Consider the following 21,196-nt stretch of genomic DNA (forward strand, 5'->3'; position numbering starts at 1 on the left):
TAGAAAGTATGATTAGTGTTTCAGAAAGAAAAATTAGGGCACATTTTGAGTGACTTCTCAAATCCTCTTCTATTTCATTAAAAAAATTCTGACATGCAGACTGAAACATGCACTTTGAATACCAGCAGCAGACTTCCCTGGTGAGCAGTAGCTTTACTACAGTGATATAATGAGCAACTAGAGTGCTAACATTCAGAATTTATGGCAAATGTGTGACACATCTGAATGCCTTCTTGATGGAACCAAAGTAAACAAGCATTGAAAATGCAATAGATCTCGCCCTCGTTTAAGTTAAAGCCATTCTGTTTGTAATGAGGTGGCTTTTTAGCTTTGCTTTTAATAGTGTTTTTCAAATTTTCATTTAAATAACATAATAGGTAATTCCTAACTATATAAGGCCTGAAACCTATGGTGTTTTTTCAGTGAATATATATATATATATATATATACATACACACATATATTATCAAGGCCCCTGTGCCAAAACATGTTGCATGAGCTGGTGTTATTGTCCAGAACAAATTGCAGAATGGGAGATCCGAAAGAATTGTGGACGACATCACGTGTGAGTCAAAATATGTAGTCTATCCACTACTGTGCCCCGGTGGGAAGTCCTACATAGGGAGCATCATTAACAAATTAAAGTTGAGGATACTCCAACACTTAGGTGCAATTAAGAACAAGGACCCCAATTACCCCATGGCCAAACATTTCGATGAATTCCATCAAAGCAATTGCAGCATACTGAAATACTCAGGGATAAAGATCAGCAAACCTTCGCAGAGAGGGGGAGATCTCACATTGCAACTACGGAAACTAGAGTCCAGAATGATCCTGGGGATGGGGACGGAGTATCCGTACAGACATAATCAAGACGCTGAACTATTTGTACATCTGTAAATAGACTATGAAAGTGATGATTCCAGGCGAGCCTCTGAAACTCCAATATCGATTGGCTTTATGTATATAGGTGTAAATATCATGAAAAATAGTGGCATGGCTGGCCCTCCAGACTTGAGTGAAAATACAATATGGGCAGCAGTAAAATTATCTGATAAGGAGAATTGGAATTATTATCATGTTATGGGAAACAACGACTATGAATTTATATAATTTGAATGAAAAAATGAGTTGCCCTTAAACAGAAGTTCATTGAATTATACTTTTTGAAACAGGGACCAAGTACTTCACACATATGAAGAAATGGCACAATGAGAATGAAAACGAATCATTTAATGTATAAAGGACATCTGTTGCAACACAAAACTGTATATAATGTATATAGTCGTTAGAAAATGAGAAACATAAGTGGACAATTTAATTTTGAAAGAAAAATGGAGAAACAAGACTCGATAATTAATTTGACTTTATAAATCACGAGTACTTCACTGTGATTGAAACAGACTTTATCAGAGACAATTGCATGCTGCGCGCAATGAAATGAAATGACTTTAATTCAATTTATTTGACTTTCACGTGTACTTTACTGTGACGATTAAGTTATTTCACTCAAGAAAATGGCGACCACCTTTTGGCCATAATTTGTGAATAAGGTTTGACAGTCTAGAGGAGTAGTAGAAATAGAAAATGGTATCTGCACAATGCACTTTAAAAATGGTCTAGACAACAGGGACTCTATGGTCCAGTGGAAGGCTAGAAGTAGCCGAAACACGTAGGCCGTCCGAATATTGCACGTAATTTTGCACATGGTGTGTTTAAAATAAAACTTTGATAAAAGTTTCCTACCTGCTGTTGTGCCGTGACTTCCGTCAAGAGGGTACTAGGAGGCGAGAGGATTCGAAGGAATATATATATACACTGACGAAGCTGGAATAGCGAAACGCGTCTGTCAGGGGTGAAGGGGGGTTTGCATTAAAATTACTTAAATCGGATTCCAGTGTGCTTGCCATTTCTTCGACTTTATAGTTGAATGTGTTGCAATATATATATATATATATATACATACACACATACATTATCAAGGTCCCTGTGCCAAAACATGTTGCATGAGCTGGTGTTTTTTGTCCAGAACAAATGACACATTTATTGCAAATACCTGAGTGCGAGTGTTCGCGTTTTGATTCATTCAAAGCGTCTTTTGGATTTAGCCCGGGACCCACTCCTGGGCATACCCTGCATACTTAGGGCCCGAAAGCAAAAGACACACCGATGATGGACAGAATGCAGAGCAAATCAAACATTCACCCCCAGGAAAGAGATCTGGGTTAAATCCATAGTTTTTTTGCCCACCATGCCACCCCAGTTTAGACCCAGCCATATGCAAATCTGTCTTGACCCGTTGAAGGGAGCAACCATCAGCAGCATTCTTTGTGGATAATTGTATGTATATCTATAGAGATAGATAGATAGATAGACATAGATATGTGTGTGCATATATATATATATATATATATATATATATATATATATATATAAAAATACACATATCTACATATATATATATATATATATATATATATATAAAAATACACATATCTACATATATATTAAAATATGTGACAACCAACTCCATATAGGTGTAACTCCCAGTCATGTATGTGTAAGTCAAAATTGTTTGTGAATTCCCACTCATAAATTATGACCATGTGTAGGTTTACATCCCGATCTTGTGAACTGACCCATTGATCTCTTTACAAAGTAGGCTGGGGCCCCCTCTTTTATCAGTATTACTACCTTTTTTATTAAATTGATTTTCTAAACTGCTATGTTTCCTGAAACCTATACACATCATTATATTAATAGTGTAAAAACAAAAGCAACATATATTTTTTCTTTTGGCAGGCAATGGGAGGAACATCAATCTATGGGAAACTTGCAGATTACTTTCAGCTAAAAGGCGCAGCTGCGCTGTACTTACAAACCAGGAACAAAATAGGGGCAGGTAAATGAAAGAAAATAACTTTTATTTATTTATGTTTTACTTGAACAACTGCAGTTAACAAGTACTGGCAACGCCAATAGTTCTGGCTTGTTTAAGAGGCATATGTTCTTGGTTGAAATGGCTGCATCTTGTTGTATTATACATTTGGATGTGCAAACAGAATAGAGGGATCCATAGTCAACACAGACCACACCTATATGCAAATACACATACACACAGACAATACCCATACACTCACAGATGGAGCCAACCAATGTACTAATGGGCACCCAAAGGTGGATTGATGTTGGTTAGCTGTATGGATGAGGGTTTTGATGACTGTGTGACTGTATAGAACGATGAGTAGATGAGTACATGATTGGATGAGTGTGGGTTTATATTGTGGTGGATGGATGGGTGTGGTTGAATAGGTTAATGGATGTAAGTGTGGGTGGACAAATGAATGGTTATGGGTTAATGTTTGAATGTGCAAGTGTAGGGGCACAGATATGTAATTGGGTAAGGATCAATTATGTACACTTGGGGATGGGTCTATAGATGCATATTGGTGGGTAGACCCAATTTCTCCCTTGAGCGTGAATACACTTTTAGTTGGAGATCACATTTAGGAGCAACAATCCCATTTATGTGCAAGAACACATGTAGGTCGAAATCGCTTTTTATTTAAAGTAAGAAGAAGTGTGGTATCAAATCAAGGTGCTTAATCATTCTATTCACAGAGTCAAGACGTAAACGTATGATGTTACATTAGGCATAATAGAGCATCAGTATAGCTTCACGCTTGGTTGGCAGCATACAGAAGTGCAAAATACATTTTAGTCAACATCAACAAGAGTAGGAAACTTGTTCAGGAACACAAAATATATTTAGGTGCAATATCAATTATAGGTGCAAAATCACCATATTTGCAAATTAAGTCGGATTGTGTTATCACAAAATCAAATTTAGGTGCAAAATCGCTCTTGGTACCCATCCATTTTTATAGGAGGAAGCTCATCATACAACTCGACATCCTTACTACCAAGAACGGTGTGTCGGGTCATGCTATACACTTCTTCAGGTCCTTCTTTCAAAAGAGAAGTCGTCAGATGAGCATAGAAGACCTCTCCAAGTGTTGCAAGTTGCAAAGTGCATCAAGGGTGTCACTTGTCCGCTATTCTATTTAATGTTTATGACAGTCCCAGCATCACTTTGAGCTGAAAAATCTTACACTGACAGCCCACAACTTAATTTAGGTGTCTAAGTCAGACCATGAGTATGAACAATTGCATACCAACCACACTAAGGTGGGAAACCATTGGCAAATCCAATATATTTGGTTACTTTAATATCCAGCCACAGAGTTATAAGCTTTGCTAATGCTTGAGTTTGGCAAGCTTAATTATTTAATTTCTAAATTATATAATTCTTTGACATTCTAAGATGGCTGATTCCTTTAGAAACAATGCGATGGCTATGTTGGATGGCAAAGATTGATCAAAGGTGCCAAATATCTTCCAAGATTTCAGGTGGCTGCATGCGGATGCATAGGCGGCAACCTTGGAATTGTTTTTGTTATACTTTATGATAAAACCCATTCGAATATGGGTGCCTATGCATGCACATTCATGTGGACAAACGGGTTGCCATTTTGCAATGCCATGGCTACCTTTGCGTTTGTATACATGCATGCTCATTCACGAGCTGTCACCTTTGAATGGTTTTAGTCTGCTCATGCAAGGGCAGACATCTTTGAATAGTCTGTCAAATACTTTTTGATTAATAAATAATGACGTCCATTTCAAGATGGTGGCAATTTACAGTGCCTGCAAAGCATGAGCACACTACAACTGGCAGTGAGGGAACAATAGCAGTGTATGTTGAGTTGCACGGCCCCTGGAAAAGGAAAAAAACATTTTTGAAGGTAAAGAAAAATTGTATTCAGAAATAAAGCGCATGTTGTTCCATCAACCCAGGTGCCGCAGTGTACTAGTTCTGTGGTGGACGTGTGTATTCCTCAAAGGAAAAATTGCTGTCACTTAGAGGGAAGTTAATAACTAAAGAGTGCTGACCCATTGCCCCATGCTGTATAATTTGATGGATGGAAGCAAAGTATGAATCATACTTTAATAGACTAATGAAAAGTCTACCGACCAAAAGCTCGTATATCTATGTATATATATTATTTTGAAAAGCAAAAACAATAGATAACGCTGTGTCATTTACCAGATCTAAACGTTGATGCACGTCAGTTTATCAATACATTAATATTTCACAGAATTGGTCATAATGATCATTTTAGGCTGCAAAAAATGCAAGGAATAACTTTGGACTTTCCAGCACAATCCCAGCTATCTTTCCAGGTACCTTTCTAGTCTGAATTAAGAGCCTTAGGTTATCATTACACAATAAGGAAATAGCTTGTGCTTATACATAGCTTGGCTACGATGTGATAACTCATTGTTGGAAAATACCGATAGAAGAATCCTACACGTGTCGCTAACAGCAAGTGGCCAGGATGAGCACAGGCACATGTCCCATGGAAATCAGGTCCCATCCTTTCATTTCACCATATTAAAATTCCAATCCTACTTTACAAAGCAATGAGGGGAATGGCAAACAGCGCCACTTAGGACCAACCCTTTGACTTGTCTCATTCGTGCAGAGTTAATGGTGGCTAGGGTGCACTTACCGGTCTCCATGTACATGCTGGGTCGTTTCATGGGGCACTCCCTACCCTTACTGTAGAGGACAGCAGCACCCCTTTTAGCAGGAGATATTGCGCTATCCATCTTCGGTGGAGTAAATCCTCATGACTGTCTAGGGCATCACTAGAAGAAAATGATCAGGTTTGTAGTAAAATGTACTACTTTATGTCAGTTACAACCTGTGGCTACATTTATTGCCTGCCTCAGGAGGTGTCAAAGTTTCTGTCATGAGGTCCCAGGGGTTCATTTTTAAAGCAAGCCTTTTAGGATCTCTCAAATCAACATAATAGAGGTAGTATGATTTTATGCTTTACAGCTAATATTATTCACATCAACACCTGACCAACCTACAATCTTTATACCGGTTGCACTAACAGAAACTTTTTTAATGAATGTATTGGTCACTTAAACATAAGTTCATGATCAGAGAACTTGATTATAGAAAATTATTCCTAAATACTTTGGGCTCGATTAAGAGTTGGACGGTTCTGGCAGGGCGCACACTCTGCATCCGTAAACACCGGCTCCTTGTGGAAACACCGGCCATTGTCACGCTGGAATGGGGCAAACCAAGCAGATCTTGTATTTCTGGGTATTATCATGCATACAATTTCCAATTTTGTGGGTGTTATTGCTGCCATTTACCAGCTGCTTCAAGCAAATGGTAAATGGGAGAAAAGGCAATGTTGGAGGCAGGGCTGTGGTGCTACCGAGGCACTGGGCAGGTCTTTGGGTGATATTAGGGAGATCATTACTTACCCCCCTTGTTATACCTGATGGTTAGTGGTGGGGGTGCTGTGCTGTCGCCATAGGCCTCTGCCACTGGCTTTACTCTATCAGGTAGGTGTGGACTTGCACTCAGCGTGTCTGCTGGTGGGACGGAAGAGGTAGAGCGGCTGTAAAAGGCTGCAAAGCCGAAGCAGGGAGGGCATGGTAGGACCAGTGTGGGGAAGCATTGTCACCTCCCGAAAGGTGTTGCAGGGGTCAAGCGTGGGTTGGGCTATTCCTCTCCCCACAGGCCTTGCTCTCCTGTTGCCACCAGCTGATGTTTTGAGTTTGAGTCTGCATCCAGTAAAACATTGACCGGTGTTTCCGGATCTGAAATTATCAGTTTCTTTTTACAAACCTTGTAATTTTGGGTCAGGAAACACTGGGCCCTTTAGAGTCAGCCAGAGTCGTTTTATTCCAAGTGTGAGATGCACGAATGACAGGCTGCTTTAGAACGATAACAATGCACTCGTGGTCATTTAGTGGCATGGAAACAGAACAAACAAGCAATGCTGATGAAATGTTATGCCTCGAATTAAAGAATTGTTTAAAACACAGTCAATAAACAAAATGCACTCTGAGGTCTTGTTTATTTGCACAACACTCCTAGGCTGTAATTACTACAGCAATAGAAATTATGGACACAGCTTATTATATCATCTGTTTTTTTTGTCAGGTCACTCCTCGGAAAATTTAAAGGGACACAGTTTTGTATCAATGAAACCTATGTTCGGGTACAATGGTAGCTATGGATACAGAAGGAACGTGCCAACTCTGCGCAAAATGCCCTCATGTTTCGGACTCGTAACCAAGTCGGCGATTCATTGACGCATTGAAGGTTTTGCTGTCACACCTGCAAGAAAATAAACTTCCTATTAATCATGTAATGTGTCTATATGTGATGTCATAAAGCAATGCATAATGTAAATGCAACATTGAATGTGCTACTTGTATACTCAGCATGGAACAAAGTTTTCCTTAACCTAATTATATGAAATGTGCGGTGTGCGCTATGTAATGGAGTCTAAAATTAGAATGGAAAAATTAATTACCTTGTTTTCCTGACTTTCCTTGAATTCGACAGATTGCTGCTGGAACTGTATGCTGATCTAAGACAGGGCTGAGTCTTAATAAATACTCTTTTTGGGTAATTCTGCTATTTGACTTTTGAAGCTTAATGCTCCTTGATTTCACTCATTTTACATTTGATTTCGAACTCATCATGAGTTCTTTATAAACTAAAACTCTGATGCTGATTCTGTAGAATAGGGAACTTATTTCCTTTATGGGACACGTGTAACTATATTTGTTTATGATGATGACTTGCTCTAACCAATATTCTTTTTCAGGAGATTTCTGTAACCTTATTTGATTGATGGACCAACTGAATTAAAACCAAAAATAGATAAATCTCTTAGGGGCTTATTTACAAGCTCCTTGTGCCGCCGGTGAGTCACTTTCTGTGACGCACCTGCGGCTCATTTTGCTGCCCCATATTTACAAGGACTGGAAAACCCACCATGCGTGGCTTTTCCTGTAATTGTAAATACAACCACTTTACACGCAGCACTTTTCGTGAAAGGGGCATTCCATGGGTGTTGCTGTGGGTGTTCCCACACGACACCCATGGTACCTAACACATTTCCAGGTTTACAAGAAATTGTAAACCCGGAAATGTGTCTAAATGCTTCACCTCCCCAGGGGAGGCGCAATGAGGAGAAATGTATTCAATTCTCCTTGTTTTTTCCTCTTTCTATGCGTGCTGCATTCAGCAGCACACATAGAACGAGGAAATCACCTTTGGTGATTCTTTATGTGCAGGAAAGTGTCCCTTCCTGCACATAAACAATCTTAAAAAAATTGATGTTTTGCAAGTTTTATGTGTGCTAATGCAGCACACATAGGAGTTGAAAAACGCCTTTTCAGTTTGTTTATGTGCAGGAAGGGACACCTTCATGCACATAAACAATCATCCCTGTGACGCAGGCATCCTTGCACCATGGTGCAAGGGTGCCTGCATCAGTGCATAGCAGCAAATTGTGCACCAGCGCAGGGGAGAACACAGGGATTCGTCATATCCTTGTAGATATGGTGCATCCCTGTGCTTTGAAAGTGCTGCAGCGTGGCACAGCCAAAGTGCTTGCAGTGCCATGCTGCGGCACTTTCTTGTAAATGAGGCCTTTAGTGAGAAAATAAAATGGTAAAATGACAACACAACTCTCATCATTGACTGATCATAACTGGTTATTTAAGATGTTTAACTTTCTCCTTGACTCCTAATGCACAATTCAAAGATCCAACGCTTGTGAAGAAAGACATAGCACAGGAAGGTGGGCTCAACTTTGACTTAAATGACCATTTGAAATAAAATTCGAGACCCTGTACTGCGCTAGCATTTGTATGGTACCAGATTGCAGAAACTGGACCAATGTCAACGATTTTGCATCAGTTGTGGGAAATTGTACACCACAATAGTGACATTTTAAGTTGAACGACCATTGAAAATATTGTTTTGCCCTGGTAAATTAGAATTAATATATTTTTTTCACTAACTGACCAGGGTAAGCATCAATTTAAAATTGAGGTGTGGAAAAATACTTTAACTGACACAATTCTTAATACATTACATTTGTATGTTTTTTAACCAGAGCAATGACGTTTTCTCATGATTTAAAAAAGAAAAATCAGCAGTAGCAGAATAACATGCACAGTTTTTAACAACCGACCGAAAGGCCAATGAATTTATTAGTAAATGTGATATGTAAAAAATATGTGTCCACTTGGTTTTATTGTATTTAACAATCATGAGTAACATATCTCATCGAAAGAAATACAAAACATGTTCACAATGCAACATTGATTCCACAAAACAAGTCCACCAGCAAATTATTTATCCATTTACATTTACCTAACCTTAACAATTAAGCTTATAGCTCCAATAATGGTGATTAAATTATGTCTAGTTTACTTGGGAATTACTTACCTTTGAATATTAGCCTTTTAAATGTAGATTTTTAAAAATAATTTTCACTGGACTATTTTGATACAAACTTTCTATTTTTCAAAAAATGATTCCTCTAAGAATCAGGACTTCTATTCCTGCATTCATAAAGACAATATAATATGCAAATATAGAGGAAAAATAAATCTGAGCTTTCTTATCTGAACTGCAAAGGAAGCAGAGACCAAACCATTAGTCAGCACTTGGAGCTCTATCAATAACGAAACAATACCTGACAATATTCTGAGAACCTGAAACGCTTCAGCACAGCAAATACAAATGGCCACTCCACCTATGAAAGGGGTGTGAGTGCTAGACTGGTCAGTGGCCTCTTTTGTCGCAGTACTGCTATCAATCTCGAGAGTTCTGATGACGAATAGATTGGAAGGCCCCGGTCTTGGCTGTCCTTGTCTGTCAGACAAACAGTCGACCCCTCATGTAGCCGCTGGCACAAGTAGTGCCTAAGCAGTTAGTGCCTGCAGGAAAGAGCCCCATGAGGAGGAAAAAACCTGGGGGCAATAAACCTCCTGAAAACAGTGAGACTCTTCACCAGGATGAGAAGACAGGGGGGTGCTGGTGAATGATCAGGGACTAGTCAATGGGCAATACCTCCTGGAAGAAACAGGAGCGAAGAATACACCTGAACCACTAGGAAGCATCGCAATGCAACGAAGAAAGGATTGACTCCTTTATATACTTTGTAAACAGGAAATGGCATCAGGAAACAAGGAAAACCATATTGGATTGGGAGCCCTGCGATAGACTTTACAGGTTCAGTGGCCATCTTGGACTGGGAACATATACTTGTGAAGGGATGTATAGGACCCAGAATTCCCTAGGAAAAAAAATTTCAGGGTCCTCACAAAGGGAGTAGATGGTGGTGTGGAACATCAAGTCAACGGACTATCCAATTGCAAGTAAGCCTTACTGAAAGGAGAGGCTGCCCTTCAGTTTTCATTGGGGCTGACTCGCAATGCACGGGCTGCGCATCCCGCGCACCACAGGCAATCTCAGAGACTCGCACCAAGTGGGACACCAGTTACGTGGCATCTTTAAATGGAGAGGGCTTGCTTTGGAAGGTGTACTACTGTCAAAAGGATGAGCCAGTCTCTCATCAAGCTCCTCCAGTGCAAGGGAAGAAGGCTCAGAAGACTATTAAATTGATGAGCAGAATCCTTAGCAGTGGGCCGATTGATGAGCTAGATACCTTTAGAATGGACCACAACACTCCCATAAGGATTCTAATATGCCCCCTCCTGTCAGGGTGACTGAAAGGTCTATCCAGCCAGTCTTTCATTGCTCACAATATAAAATGATTCTACCTCTAATAAATTCCTCAACCAATTTCATTTAATACTTGCTTCACATACTTTCATTGGATAAGGATGGACCGGGCAAAAAGGCCCAGAATCTTGAGGCCCCATTAACTGTGTGCATGAATTTGCCGGACCTTCACCCGTAAAATGAGATACCATTGCTGGGCATACATAATGCCAACGGAGCACGACCCGGAGAGTCACACGGAGTGTGTAGCATGGTAAAGGAGAGTTTGGGTCCCATAGAGTAAGCCATGAGATCCAAAATTATGAATATATAGTCTTCAAGCCAGACATAACCACAAAATCTATACTAATAGCATAGAAAAGGCAAAAATAATATACAGGAAGTAGTGGTGCTGCAACAAAGTTCTGATTAAGGGGGCTGCCATCAAAGTTACATCACTGAGGTCATTAGAATTGTGAAAAATGCAGGAGTCACTCGAAGAACAAATATAACAAATGAGCCATGTCTTTTTAGCAGGAGAGTGGTAGGGGAGTGGTTTGTAGGTAGTGGTATATTTTGGAGCACACTGTCGCAAATTACTAAAACATTGGGGCATATTTACAAGAACTTAACGTCACCGTAGCATAAATTTTTTGATGTTACAGCGGCTTTTTTATCATCTTATTTACAAAGTGCCACTAACTGCATTTAGCTGTACTTTTCCAGCGTAAACGTAAATTTTTAGGATTGCCACTACTGTTAGCGGGACTTAACAAAAATGAGATGGAAGGTAAGTGTTCCCATGAAAAAACTGCTGCTAACCACTGTTTGCCATATTTACAATGAAATTACTGTACGTCGATAACCCCCCAAAACTGATGCCAAGGGGTCCATTAGGATGGCGGGCAGACTTAGTCCGCCCTCCATCCCAGTGCAAAACGGGACCGCCTGCCATAGGTGCGGCTGTCCCGGCTTGACAATTAGGATGTGCCCGACCGGGGCCGAAAACCGGCGGATGGTCTTTCCGTCTGCTGAGTGTGGATGTCGGGCAAATTGCCCCCGCCAGGCTGGCGGTGGCTACCGCCAGCCTGGCGGGGGCAATCCGCCCGACATCATAATGGGCCCCTAAGTTCAGTTAGCAACAGTTTTTTAGGACAAAAAAATAGCTGGTCTTAAAAATGGTGCAAATACACTTGTATATAAGGAAGACAATCCCAGATCCACATTGTCAATCTCAGCGACACCATGGAGGTAATTTTCTTGCAACTTGGAGCTCCAAGAAGACCAGCACCACCACCACAGAGGCAGCGCCACAGAAGAGAGTGAGTCTACCACCAAAGGATCCCCCTCATACACCTCCAGCCAGAGGAGGTGATAGCCCATTACAGACTAAAAAGGACCTCCATCTTGTGCATAACATAACAGGTGTATTTGTAAAGCGCACGTTCGCCCCAGCAACGGGGCATCTTGGCACTGATATAACAGATCTTTATTGTTACCCAACTCAATGGTACTCATTTTATTGACCTCAAATGGATGAAAGGCTGAGTGGACCCGCCGGGATTTGAACCTGTGACCATGAGGTTGAACACACGCCCCTGCAGTGGATGCATTAGTCCACTGAGCCACCAAACCCCGATACTCAAACAGGAAGCGCCAAGGTTCAGACGTGAGTCCCTTGCTCACTTTGCCACTGGATTCAAGCAAGCCGGGCTGAAGACGGCTGTAATGCCAGAAACCGGTCCTCGGAAGCATGTTTCCGGTCCAGGGAAGGCATGGCTTGGCAGTTCGGGCTGGACTGTTCCCATGAGGCACAGGGTCAGACTGATTTGCATATAGCCATGTCTGAACTGGGGTGGCAGAGTGGGCTAAAGAACGGTGATGGATTAAACCCAGATCTTTTGACTGGGTGTGAGTGTTTGATTGGTTCAGATGCTCCGTCCATCACCACCCCCTTTTGTACCGCTTTTGGCCGCCATAGGTGTGGCAGGTGGCAGGGTATGCTCAGACGTGAGTGCCTTGCTCACTTTGCCACTGGATTCAAGCAAGCCGGGCTGAAGACGAGTTTAATGCCAGAAACCGGTCCTCGGAAGCTTGTTTCCGGTCCAGGGAAGGCATGGCTTGGCAGTTCGGGCTGGACTGTTCCCATGAGGCACAGGGTCAGACTGATTTGCATATAGCCATGTCTGAACTGGGGTGGTAGAGTGGGCTAAAGAACGGTAATGGATTAAACCCAGATCTTTTGACTGGGTGTGAGTGTTTGATTGGTTCAGATGCTCCGTCCATCACCACCCCCTTTTGTACCGCTTTTGGCCGCCATAAGTGTGGCAGGGTATGCTCAGACGTGAGTCCCTTGCTCACTTTGACACTGGATTCAAGCAAGCCGGGCTGAAGACGGCTGTAATGCCAGAAACCGGTCCTCGGAAGCTTGTTTCCGGTCCAGGGAAGGCATGGCTTGGCAGTTCGGCTGGACTGTTCCCATGAGGCACAGGGTCAGACTGATTTGCATATGAACTGGGGTGCCAGCGTGGGCTAAAGAACGGTGATGGATTGATTAAACCCAGATCTTTAGACTGGGTGTGAGTGATTGATTGGTTCAGATGCTCCGTCCATCACCACCCCCTTTTGTACCGCTTTTGGCCGCCATAAGTGTGGCAGGGTATGCTCAGACGTGAGTCCCTTGCTCACTTTGCCACTGGATTCAAGCAAGCCGGGCTGAAGACGGCTGTTATGCCAGAAACCGGTCCTCGAAAGCTTGTTTCCGGTCCAGGGAAGGCATGGCTTGGCAGTTCGGGCTGGACAGTTCCCATAAGGCACAGGGTCAGACTGATTTGCATATAGCCATGTCCGAGCTGGGGTGGCAGAGTGGGCTAAAGAACGGTGATGGATTACACCCAGATATTTTGACTGGGTGTGAGTGTTTGATTGGTTCAGATGCTAATTCCATCACCACCCCCTTTTGTACCGCTTTCGGCCGCCATAAGTGTGGCAGGGTATGCTCAGACATGAGTCCCTTGCTCACTTTGCCACTGGATTCAAGCAAGCCGGGCTGAAGACGGCTGTAATGCCAGAAACCGGTCCTCGGAAGCTTGTTTCCGGTCCAGGGAAGGCATGGCTTGGCAGTTCGGGCTGGACTGTTCCCATGAGGCACAAGGTCAGACTGATTTGCATATAGCCATGTCTGAACTGGGGAGGCAGAGTGGGCTAAAGAACGGTGATGGATTAAACCCAGATCTTTTGACTGGGTGTGAGTGTTTGATTGGTTCAGATGCTCAGTCCATCCCCACCCCCTTTTGTACCGCTTTTGGCCGCCATAAGTGTGGCAGGGTATGCTCAGACGTGAGTCCCTTGCTCACATTGCCACTGGATTCAAGCAAGCCGGGCTGAAGACGGCTGTAATGCCAGAAACCGGTCCACTGAAGCTTGTTTCCGGTCCAGGGAAGGCATGGCTTGGCAGTTCGGGCTGGACTGTTCTCATGAGGCACAGGGTCAGACTGATTTGCATATATCCATGTCTGAACTGGGGTGGCAGAGTGGGCAAAAGAACGGTGATGGATTAAACTCATATCTTTAGACTGGGTGTGAGTGTTTGATTGGTTCAGATGCTCCGTTCATCACCACCCCCTTTTGTACTGCTTTTGGCCGCCATAAGTGTGGCAGGGTATGCTCAGATGTGAGTCCCTTGCTCACTTTGCCACTGGATTCAAGCAAGCCGGGCTGAAGACGGCTGTATTGCCAGAAACCGGTCCTCGGAAGCTTGTTTCCGGTCCAGGGAAGGCATGGCTTGGCAGTTCGTGCTGGACTGTTCCCATGACGCACAGGGTCAGACTGATTTGCATATAGCCATGTCTGAACTGGGGTGGCAGAGTGGGCTAAAGAACGGTGATGGATTAAACCCAGATCTTTTGACTGGGTGTGAGTGTCTGATTGGTTCAGATGCTCCGTCCATCACCACCCCCTTTTGTACCGCTTTTGGCCGCCATAAGTGTGGCAGGGTATGCTCAGTTGTGAGTCCCTTGCTCACTTTGCCACTGGATTCAAGCAAGCCGGGCTGAAGACGGCTGTAATGCCAGAAACCGGTCCTCGGAAGCTTGTTTCCGGTCCAGGGAAGGCATGGCTTGGCAGTTCGAGCTGGACTGTTCCCATGAGGCACAGGGTCAGACTGGTTTGCATATAGCCATGTCTGAACTGGGGTGGCAGAGTGGGCAAAACAACGGTGATGGATTAAACCCAGATCTTTTGACTGGGTGTGAGTGTTTGATTGGTTCAGATGCTCCGTCCATCACCACACCCTTTTGTACCGCTTTTGGCCGCCATAAGTGTGGCAGGGTACGCTCAGACGTGAGTCCCTTGCTCACTTTGCCACTGGATTCAAGCAAGCCGGGCTGAAGACGGCTGTATTGCCAGAAACAGGTCCTCGGAAGCTTGCTTCCGGTCCAGGGAAGGCATGGCTTGGCAGTTCGGGCTGGACTGTTCCCATGAGGCACAGGGTCAGACTGATTTGCATATAGCCATGTCTGAACTGGGGTGGCAAAGTGGGCTAAAGAACGGTGATGGATTAAACCAAGATCTTTTGACTGGGTGTGAGTGTTTGATTGGTTCAGATGCTCCGTCCATCACCACCCCCTTTTGTACCGCTGTTGGCCGCCATAAGTGTGGCAGGGTATGCTCAGACGTGAGTCCCTTGCTCACTTTGCCACTGGATTCAAGCAAGCCGGGCTGAAGACGGCTGTAATGCCAGAAACCGGTCCTCGGAAGCTTGTTTCCGGTCCAGGGAAGGCATGGCTTGGCAGTTCGGGCTGGACTGTTCCCATGAGGCACAGGGTCAGACTGGTTTGCATATAGCCATGTCTGAACAGGGGTGGCAGCGTGGGCTAAAGAACGGTGATGGATTAAACCCAGATCTTTTGACTGGGTGTGAGTGTTTGATTGGTTCAGATGCTTCGTCCATCACCACCCCCTTTTGTACCGCTTTTGGCCGCCATAAGTGTGGCAGGGTATGCTCCGATGTGAGTCCCTTGCTCACTTTGCCACTGGATTCAAGCAAGCCGGGCTGAAGGTGGCTGTAATGCCAGAAACCGGTCCTCGGAAGCTTGTTTCCGGTCCAGGGAAGGCATGGCTTGGCAGTTCGGGCTGGACTGTTACCATGAGGCACAGGGTCAGACTGATTTGCATATAGCCATGTCTGAACTGGGGTGGCAGAGTGGGCTAAAGAACGGTGATGGATTAAACCCAGATCTTTTGACTGGGTGTGGGTGTTTGATTGGTTCAGATGCTCCGTCCATCACCACCCCCTTTTGTACCGCTTTTGGCCGCCATAAGTGTGGCAGGGTATGCTCAGACGTGAGTCCCTTACTCACTTTGCCACAGGATTCAAGCAAGCCGGGCTGAAGACGGCTGTAATGCCAGAAACCGGTCCTCGGAAGCTTGTTTCCGGTCCAGGGAAGGCATGGCTTGGCAGTTCGGGCTGGACTGTTCCCATGAGGCACAGGGTCAGACTGATTTGTATATAGCCATGTCTGAACTGGGGTGGCAGAGTGGGCTAAAGAACGGTGATGGATTAAACCAAGATCTTTTGACTGGGTGTGAGTGTTTGATTGGTTCAGATGCTCCGTCTATCACCACCCCCTTTTGTACCGCTGTTGGCCGCCATAAGTGTGGCAGGGTATGCTCAGACGTGAGTCCCTTGCTCACTTTGCCACTGGATTCAAGGAAGCCGGGCTGAAGACGGCTGTAATGCCAGAAACCGGTCCTCGGAAGCTTGTTTCCGGTCCAGGGAAGGCATGGCTTGGCAGTTCGGGCTGGACTGTTCCCATGAGGCACAGGGTCAGACTGGTTTGCATATAGCCATGTCTGAACTGGGGTGGCAGCGTGGGCTAAAGAACGGTGATGGATTAAACCCAGATCTTTTGACTGGGTGTGAGTGTTTGATTGGTTCAGATGCTTTGTCCATCACCACCCCCTTTTGTACCGCTTTTGGCCGCCATAAGTGTGGCAGGGTATGCTCAGACGTGAGTCCCTTGCTCACTTTGCCACTTGATTCAAGCAAGCCGGGCTGAAGACGGCTGTATTGCCAGAAACCCAGTCCTCGGAAGCTTGTTTCCGGTCCAGGGAAGGCATGGCTTGGCAGTTCGGGCTGGACTGTTCCCATGAGGCACAGGGTCAGACTGATTTGTATATAGCCATGTCTGAACTGGGGTGGCAGAGTGGGCTAAAGAACGGTGATGGATTAAACCAAGATCTTTTGACTGGGTGTGAGTGTTTGATTGGTTCAGATGCTCCGCCCATCACCACCCCCTTTTGTACCGCTGTTGGCCGCCATAAGTGTGGCAGGGTATGCTCAGACGTGAGTCCCTTGCTCATTTTGCCACTGGATTCAAGCAAGCCGGGCTGAAGACGGCTGTAATGCCAGAAACCGGTCCTCGGAAGCTTGTTTCCGGTCCAGGGAAGGCATGGCTTGGCAGTTCGGGCTGGACTGTTCCCATGAGGCACAGGGTCAGACTGGTTTGCATATAGCCATGTCTGAACTGGGGTGGCAGCGTGGGCTAAAGAACGGTGATGGATTAAACCCAGATCTTTTGACTGGGTGTGAGTGTTTGATTGGTTCAGATGCTTTGTCCATCACCACCCCCTTTTGTACCGCTTTTGGCCGCCATAAGTGTGGCAGGGTATGCTCAGACGTGAGTCCCTTGCTCACTTTGCCACTGGATTCAAGCAAGCCGGGCTGAAGACGGCTGTATTGCCAGAAACCCGGTCGTCGGAAGCTTGTTTCCGGTCCAGGGAAGGCATGGCTTGGCAGTTCGGGCTGGACTGTTCCCATGAGGCACAGGGTCAGACTGATTTGCATATAGCCATGTCTGAACTTGGGTGGCAGAGTGGGTTAAAGAACGGTGATGGATTAAACCAAGATCTTTTGACTGGGTTTGAGTGTTTGATTGGTTCAGATGCTCCGTCCATCACCACCCCCTTTAGTACAGCTGTTGGCCGCCATAAGTGTGGCAGGGTATGCTCAGACGTGAGTCCCTTGCTCACTTTGCCACTGGATTCAAGCAAGCCGGGCTGAAGACGGCTGTAATGCCAGAAACCGGTCCTCGGAAGCTTGTTTCCGGTCCAGGGAAGGCATGGCTTGGCAGTTCGGGCTGGACTGTTCCCATGAGGCACAGGGTCAGACTGATTTGCATATAGCCATGTCTGAACTGGGGTGGCAGAGTGGGCTAAAGAACGATGATGGATTAAACCCAGATCTTTTGACTGGGTGTGAGTGTTTGATTGGTTCAGATGCTCCGTCCATCACCACCCCCTTTTGTACCGCTGTTGGCCGCCATAAGTGTGGCAGGGTATGCTCAGACGTGAGTCCCTTGCTCACTTTGCCACTGGATTCAAGCAAGCCGGGCTGAAGACGGCTGTAATGCCAGAAACCGGTCCTCGGAAGCTTGTTTCCGGTCCAGGGAAGGCATGGCTTGGCAGTTCGGGCTGGACTGTTCCCATGAGGCACAGGGTCAGACTGGTTTGCATATAGCCATGTCTGAACAGGGGTGGCAGCGTGGGCTAAAGAACGGTGATGGATTAAACCCAGATCTTTTGACTGGGTGTGAGTGTTTGATTGGTTCAGATGCTTCGTCCATCACCACCCCCTTTTGTACCGCTTTTGGCCGCCATAAGTGTGGCAGGGTATGCTCCGACGTGAGTCCCTTGCTCACTTTGCCACTGGATTCAAGCAAGCCGGGCTGAAGGTGGCTGTAATGCCAGAAACCGGTCCTCGGAAGCTTGTTTCCGGTCCAGGGAAGGCATGGCTTGGCAGTTCGGGCTGGACTGTTACCATGAGGCACAGGGTCAGACTGATTTGCATATAGCCATGTCTGAACTGGGGTGGCAGAGTGGGCTAAAGAACGGTGATGGATTAAACCCAGATCTTTTGACTGGGTGTGGGTGTTTGATTGGTTCAGATGCTCCGTCCATCACCACCCCCTTTTGTACCGCTTTTGGCCGCCATAAGTGTGGCAGGGTATGCTCAGACGTGAGTCCCTTACTCACTTTGCCACAGGATTCAAGCAAGCCGGGCTGAAGACGGCTGTAATGCCAGAAACCGGTCCTCGGAAGCTTGTTTCCGGTCCAGGGAAGGCATGGCTTGGCAGTTCGGGCTGGACTGTTCCCATGAGGCACAGGGTCAGACTGATTTGTATATAGCCATGTCTGAACTGGGGTGGCAGAGTGGGCTAAAGAACGGTGATGGATTAAACCAAGATCTTTTGACTGGGTGTGAGTGTTTGATTGGTTCAGATGCTCCGTCTATCACCACCCCCTTTTGTACCGCTGTTGGCCGCCATAAGTGTGGCAGGGTATGCTCAGACGTGAGTCCCTTGCTCACTTTGCCACTGGATTCAAGGAAGCCGGGCTGAAGACGGCTGTAATGCCAGAAACCGGTCCTCGGAAGCTTGTTTCCGGTCCAGGGAAGGCATGGCTTGGCAGTTCGGGCTGGACTGTTCCCATGAGGCACAGGGTCAGACTGGTTTGCATATAGCCATGTCTGAACTGGGGTGGCAGCGTGGGCTAAAGAACGGTGATGGATTAAACCCAGATCTTTTGACTGGGTGTGAGTGTTTGATTGGTTCAGATGCTTTGTCCATCACCACCCCCTTTTGTACCGCTTTTGGCCGCCATAAGTGTGGCAGGGTATGCTCAGACGTGAGTCCCTTGCTCACTTTGCCACTTGATTCAAGCAAGCCGGGCTGAAGACGGCTGTATTGCCAGAAACCCAGTCCTCGGAAGCTTGTTTCCGGTCCAGGGAAGGCATGGCTTGGCAGTTCGGGCTGGACTGTTCCCATGAGGCACAGGGTCAGACTGATTTGTATATAGCCATGTCTGAACTGGGGTGGCAGAGTGGGCTAAAGAACGGTGATGGATTAAACCAAGATCTTTTGACTGGGTGTGAGTGTTTGATTGGTTCAGATGCTCCGCCCATCACCACCCCCTTTTGTACCGCTGTTGGCCGCCATAAGTGTGGCAGGGTATGCTCAGACGTGAGTCCCTTGCTCATTTTGCCACTGGATTCAAGCAAGCCGGGCTGAAGACGGCTGTAATGCCAGAAACCGGTCCTCGGAAGCTTGTTTCCGGTCCAGGGAAGGCATGGCTTGGCAGTTCGGGCTGGACTGTTCCCATGAGGCACAGGGTCAGACTGGTTTGCATATAGCCATGTCTGAACTGGGGTGGCAGCGTGGGCTAAAGAACGGTGATGGATTAAACCCAGATCTTTTGACTGGGTGTGAGTGTTTGATTGGTTCAGATGCTTTGTCCATCACCACCCCCTTTTGTACCGCTTTTGGCCGCCATAAGTGTGGCAGGGTATGCTCAGACGTGAGTCCCTTGCTCACTTTGCCACTGGATTCAAGCAAGCCGGGCTGAAGACGGCTGTATTGCCAGAAACCCGGTCGTCGGAAGCTTGTTTCCGGTCCAGGGAAGGCATGGCTTGGCAGTTCGGGCTGGACTGTTCCCATGAGGCACAGGGTCAGACTGATTTGCATATAGCCATGTCTGAACTTGGGTGGCAGAGTGGGTTAAAGAACGGTGATGGATTAAACCAAGATCTTTTGACTGGGTTTGAGTGTTTGATTGGTTCAGATGCTCCGTCCATCACCACCCCCTTTAGTACAGCTGTTGGCCGCCATAAGTGTGGCAGGGTATGCTCAGACGTGAGTCCCTTGCTCACTTTGCCACTGGATTCAAGCAAGCCGGGCTGAAGACGGCTGTAATGCCAGAAACCGGTCCTCGGAAGCTTGTTTCCGGTCCAGGGAAGGCATGGCTTGGCAGTTCGGGCTGGACTGTTCCCATGAGGCACAGGGTCAGACTGATTTGCATATAGCCATGTCTGAACTGGGGTGGCAGAGTGGGCTAAAGAACGATGATGGATTAAACCCAGATCTTTTGACTGGGTGTGAGTGTTTGATTGGTTCAGATGCTCCGTCCATCACCACCCCCTTTTGTACCGCTTTTGGCCGCCATAAGTGTGGCAGGGTATGCTCAGACGTGAGTCCCTTGCTCACTTTGCCACTGGATTCAAGCAAGCCGGGCTGAAGACGGCTGTAATGCCAGAAACCGGTCCTCGGAAGCTTGTTTCCGGTCCAGGGTAGGCATGGCTTGGCAGTTCGGGCTGGACTGTTCCCATGACGCACAGGGTCAGACTGATTTGCATATAGCCATGTCTGAACTGGGGTGGCAGAGTGGGCTAAAGAACGGTGATGGATTAAACCCATATCTTTTGACTGGGTGTGAGTGTTTGATTGGTTCAGATGCTCCGTTCATCACCACCCCCTTTTGTACCGCTTTTGGCCGCCATAAGTGTGGCAAGGTATGCTCAGACTTGAGTCCCTTGCTCACTTTGCCACTGGATTCAAGCAAGCCGGGCTGAAGACGGCTGTAATGCCAGAAACCGGTCCTCGGAAGCTTGTTTCCGGTCCAGGGAAGGCATGGCTTGGCAGTTCGGGCTGGACTGTTCCCATGACGCACAGGGTCAGACTGATTTGCATATAGCCATGTCTGAACTGGGGTGGCAGAGTGGGCTAAAGAACGGTGATGGAT

The 21,196-nt window shown here is 45.9% G+C and overlaps 1 protein-coding gene across 1 annotated transcript in view; it reads left to right on the forward strand.

Annotated features, from left to right (window-relative positions):
* The window catches only part of LOC144785506 (sperm microtubule associated protein 1-like), an 84,487-nt gene extending 76,966 nt beyond the window's left edge, over positions 1 to 7,521 (forward strand). The window contains exons 2-3 of the mRNA XM_078664377.1: positions 2,803 to 2,902; positions 7,034 to 7,521. Of these exons, the coding sequence (XP_078520503.1) occupies positions 2,803 to 2,902; positions 7,034 to 7,185 (252 nt within the window). The 3' untranslated portion in view covers positions 7,186 to 7,521. The remainder of the gene's footprint in view (positions 1 to 2,802; positions 2,903 to 7,033) is intronic.
* The last annotated feature ends 13,675 nt before the right edge of the window (positions 7,522 to 21,196 follow it).

The sequence above is a fragment of the Lissotriton helveticus genome, chromosome 10, assembly GCF_964261635.1.
Source record: "Lissotriton helveticus chromosome 10, aLisHel1.1, whole genome shotgun sequence".
In the NCBI taxonomy this organism is placed as follows: Eukaryota; Metazoa; Chordata; class Amphibia; order Caudata; family Salamandridae; genus Lissotriton; species Lissotriton helveticus.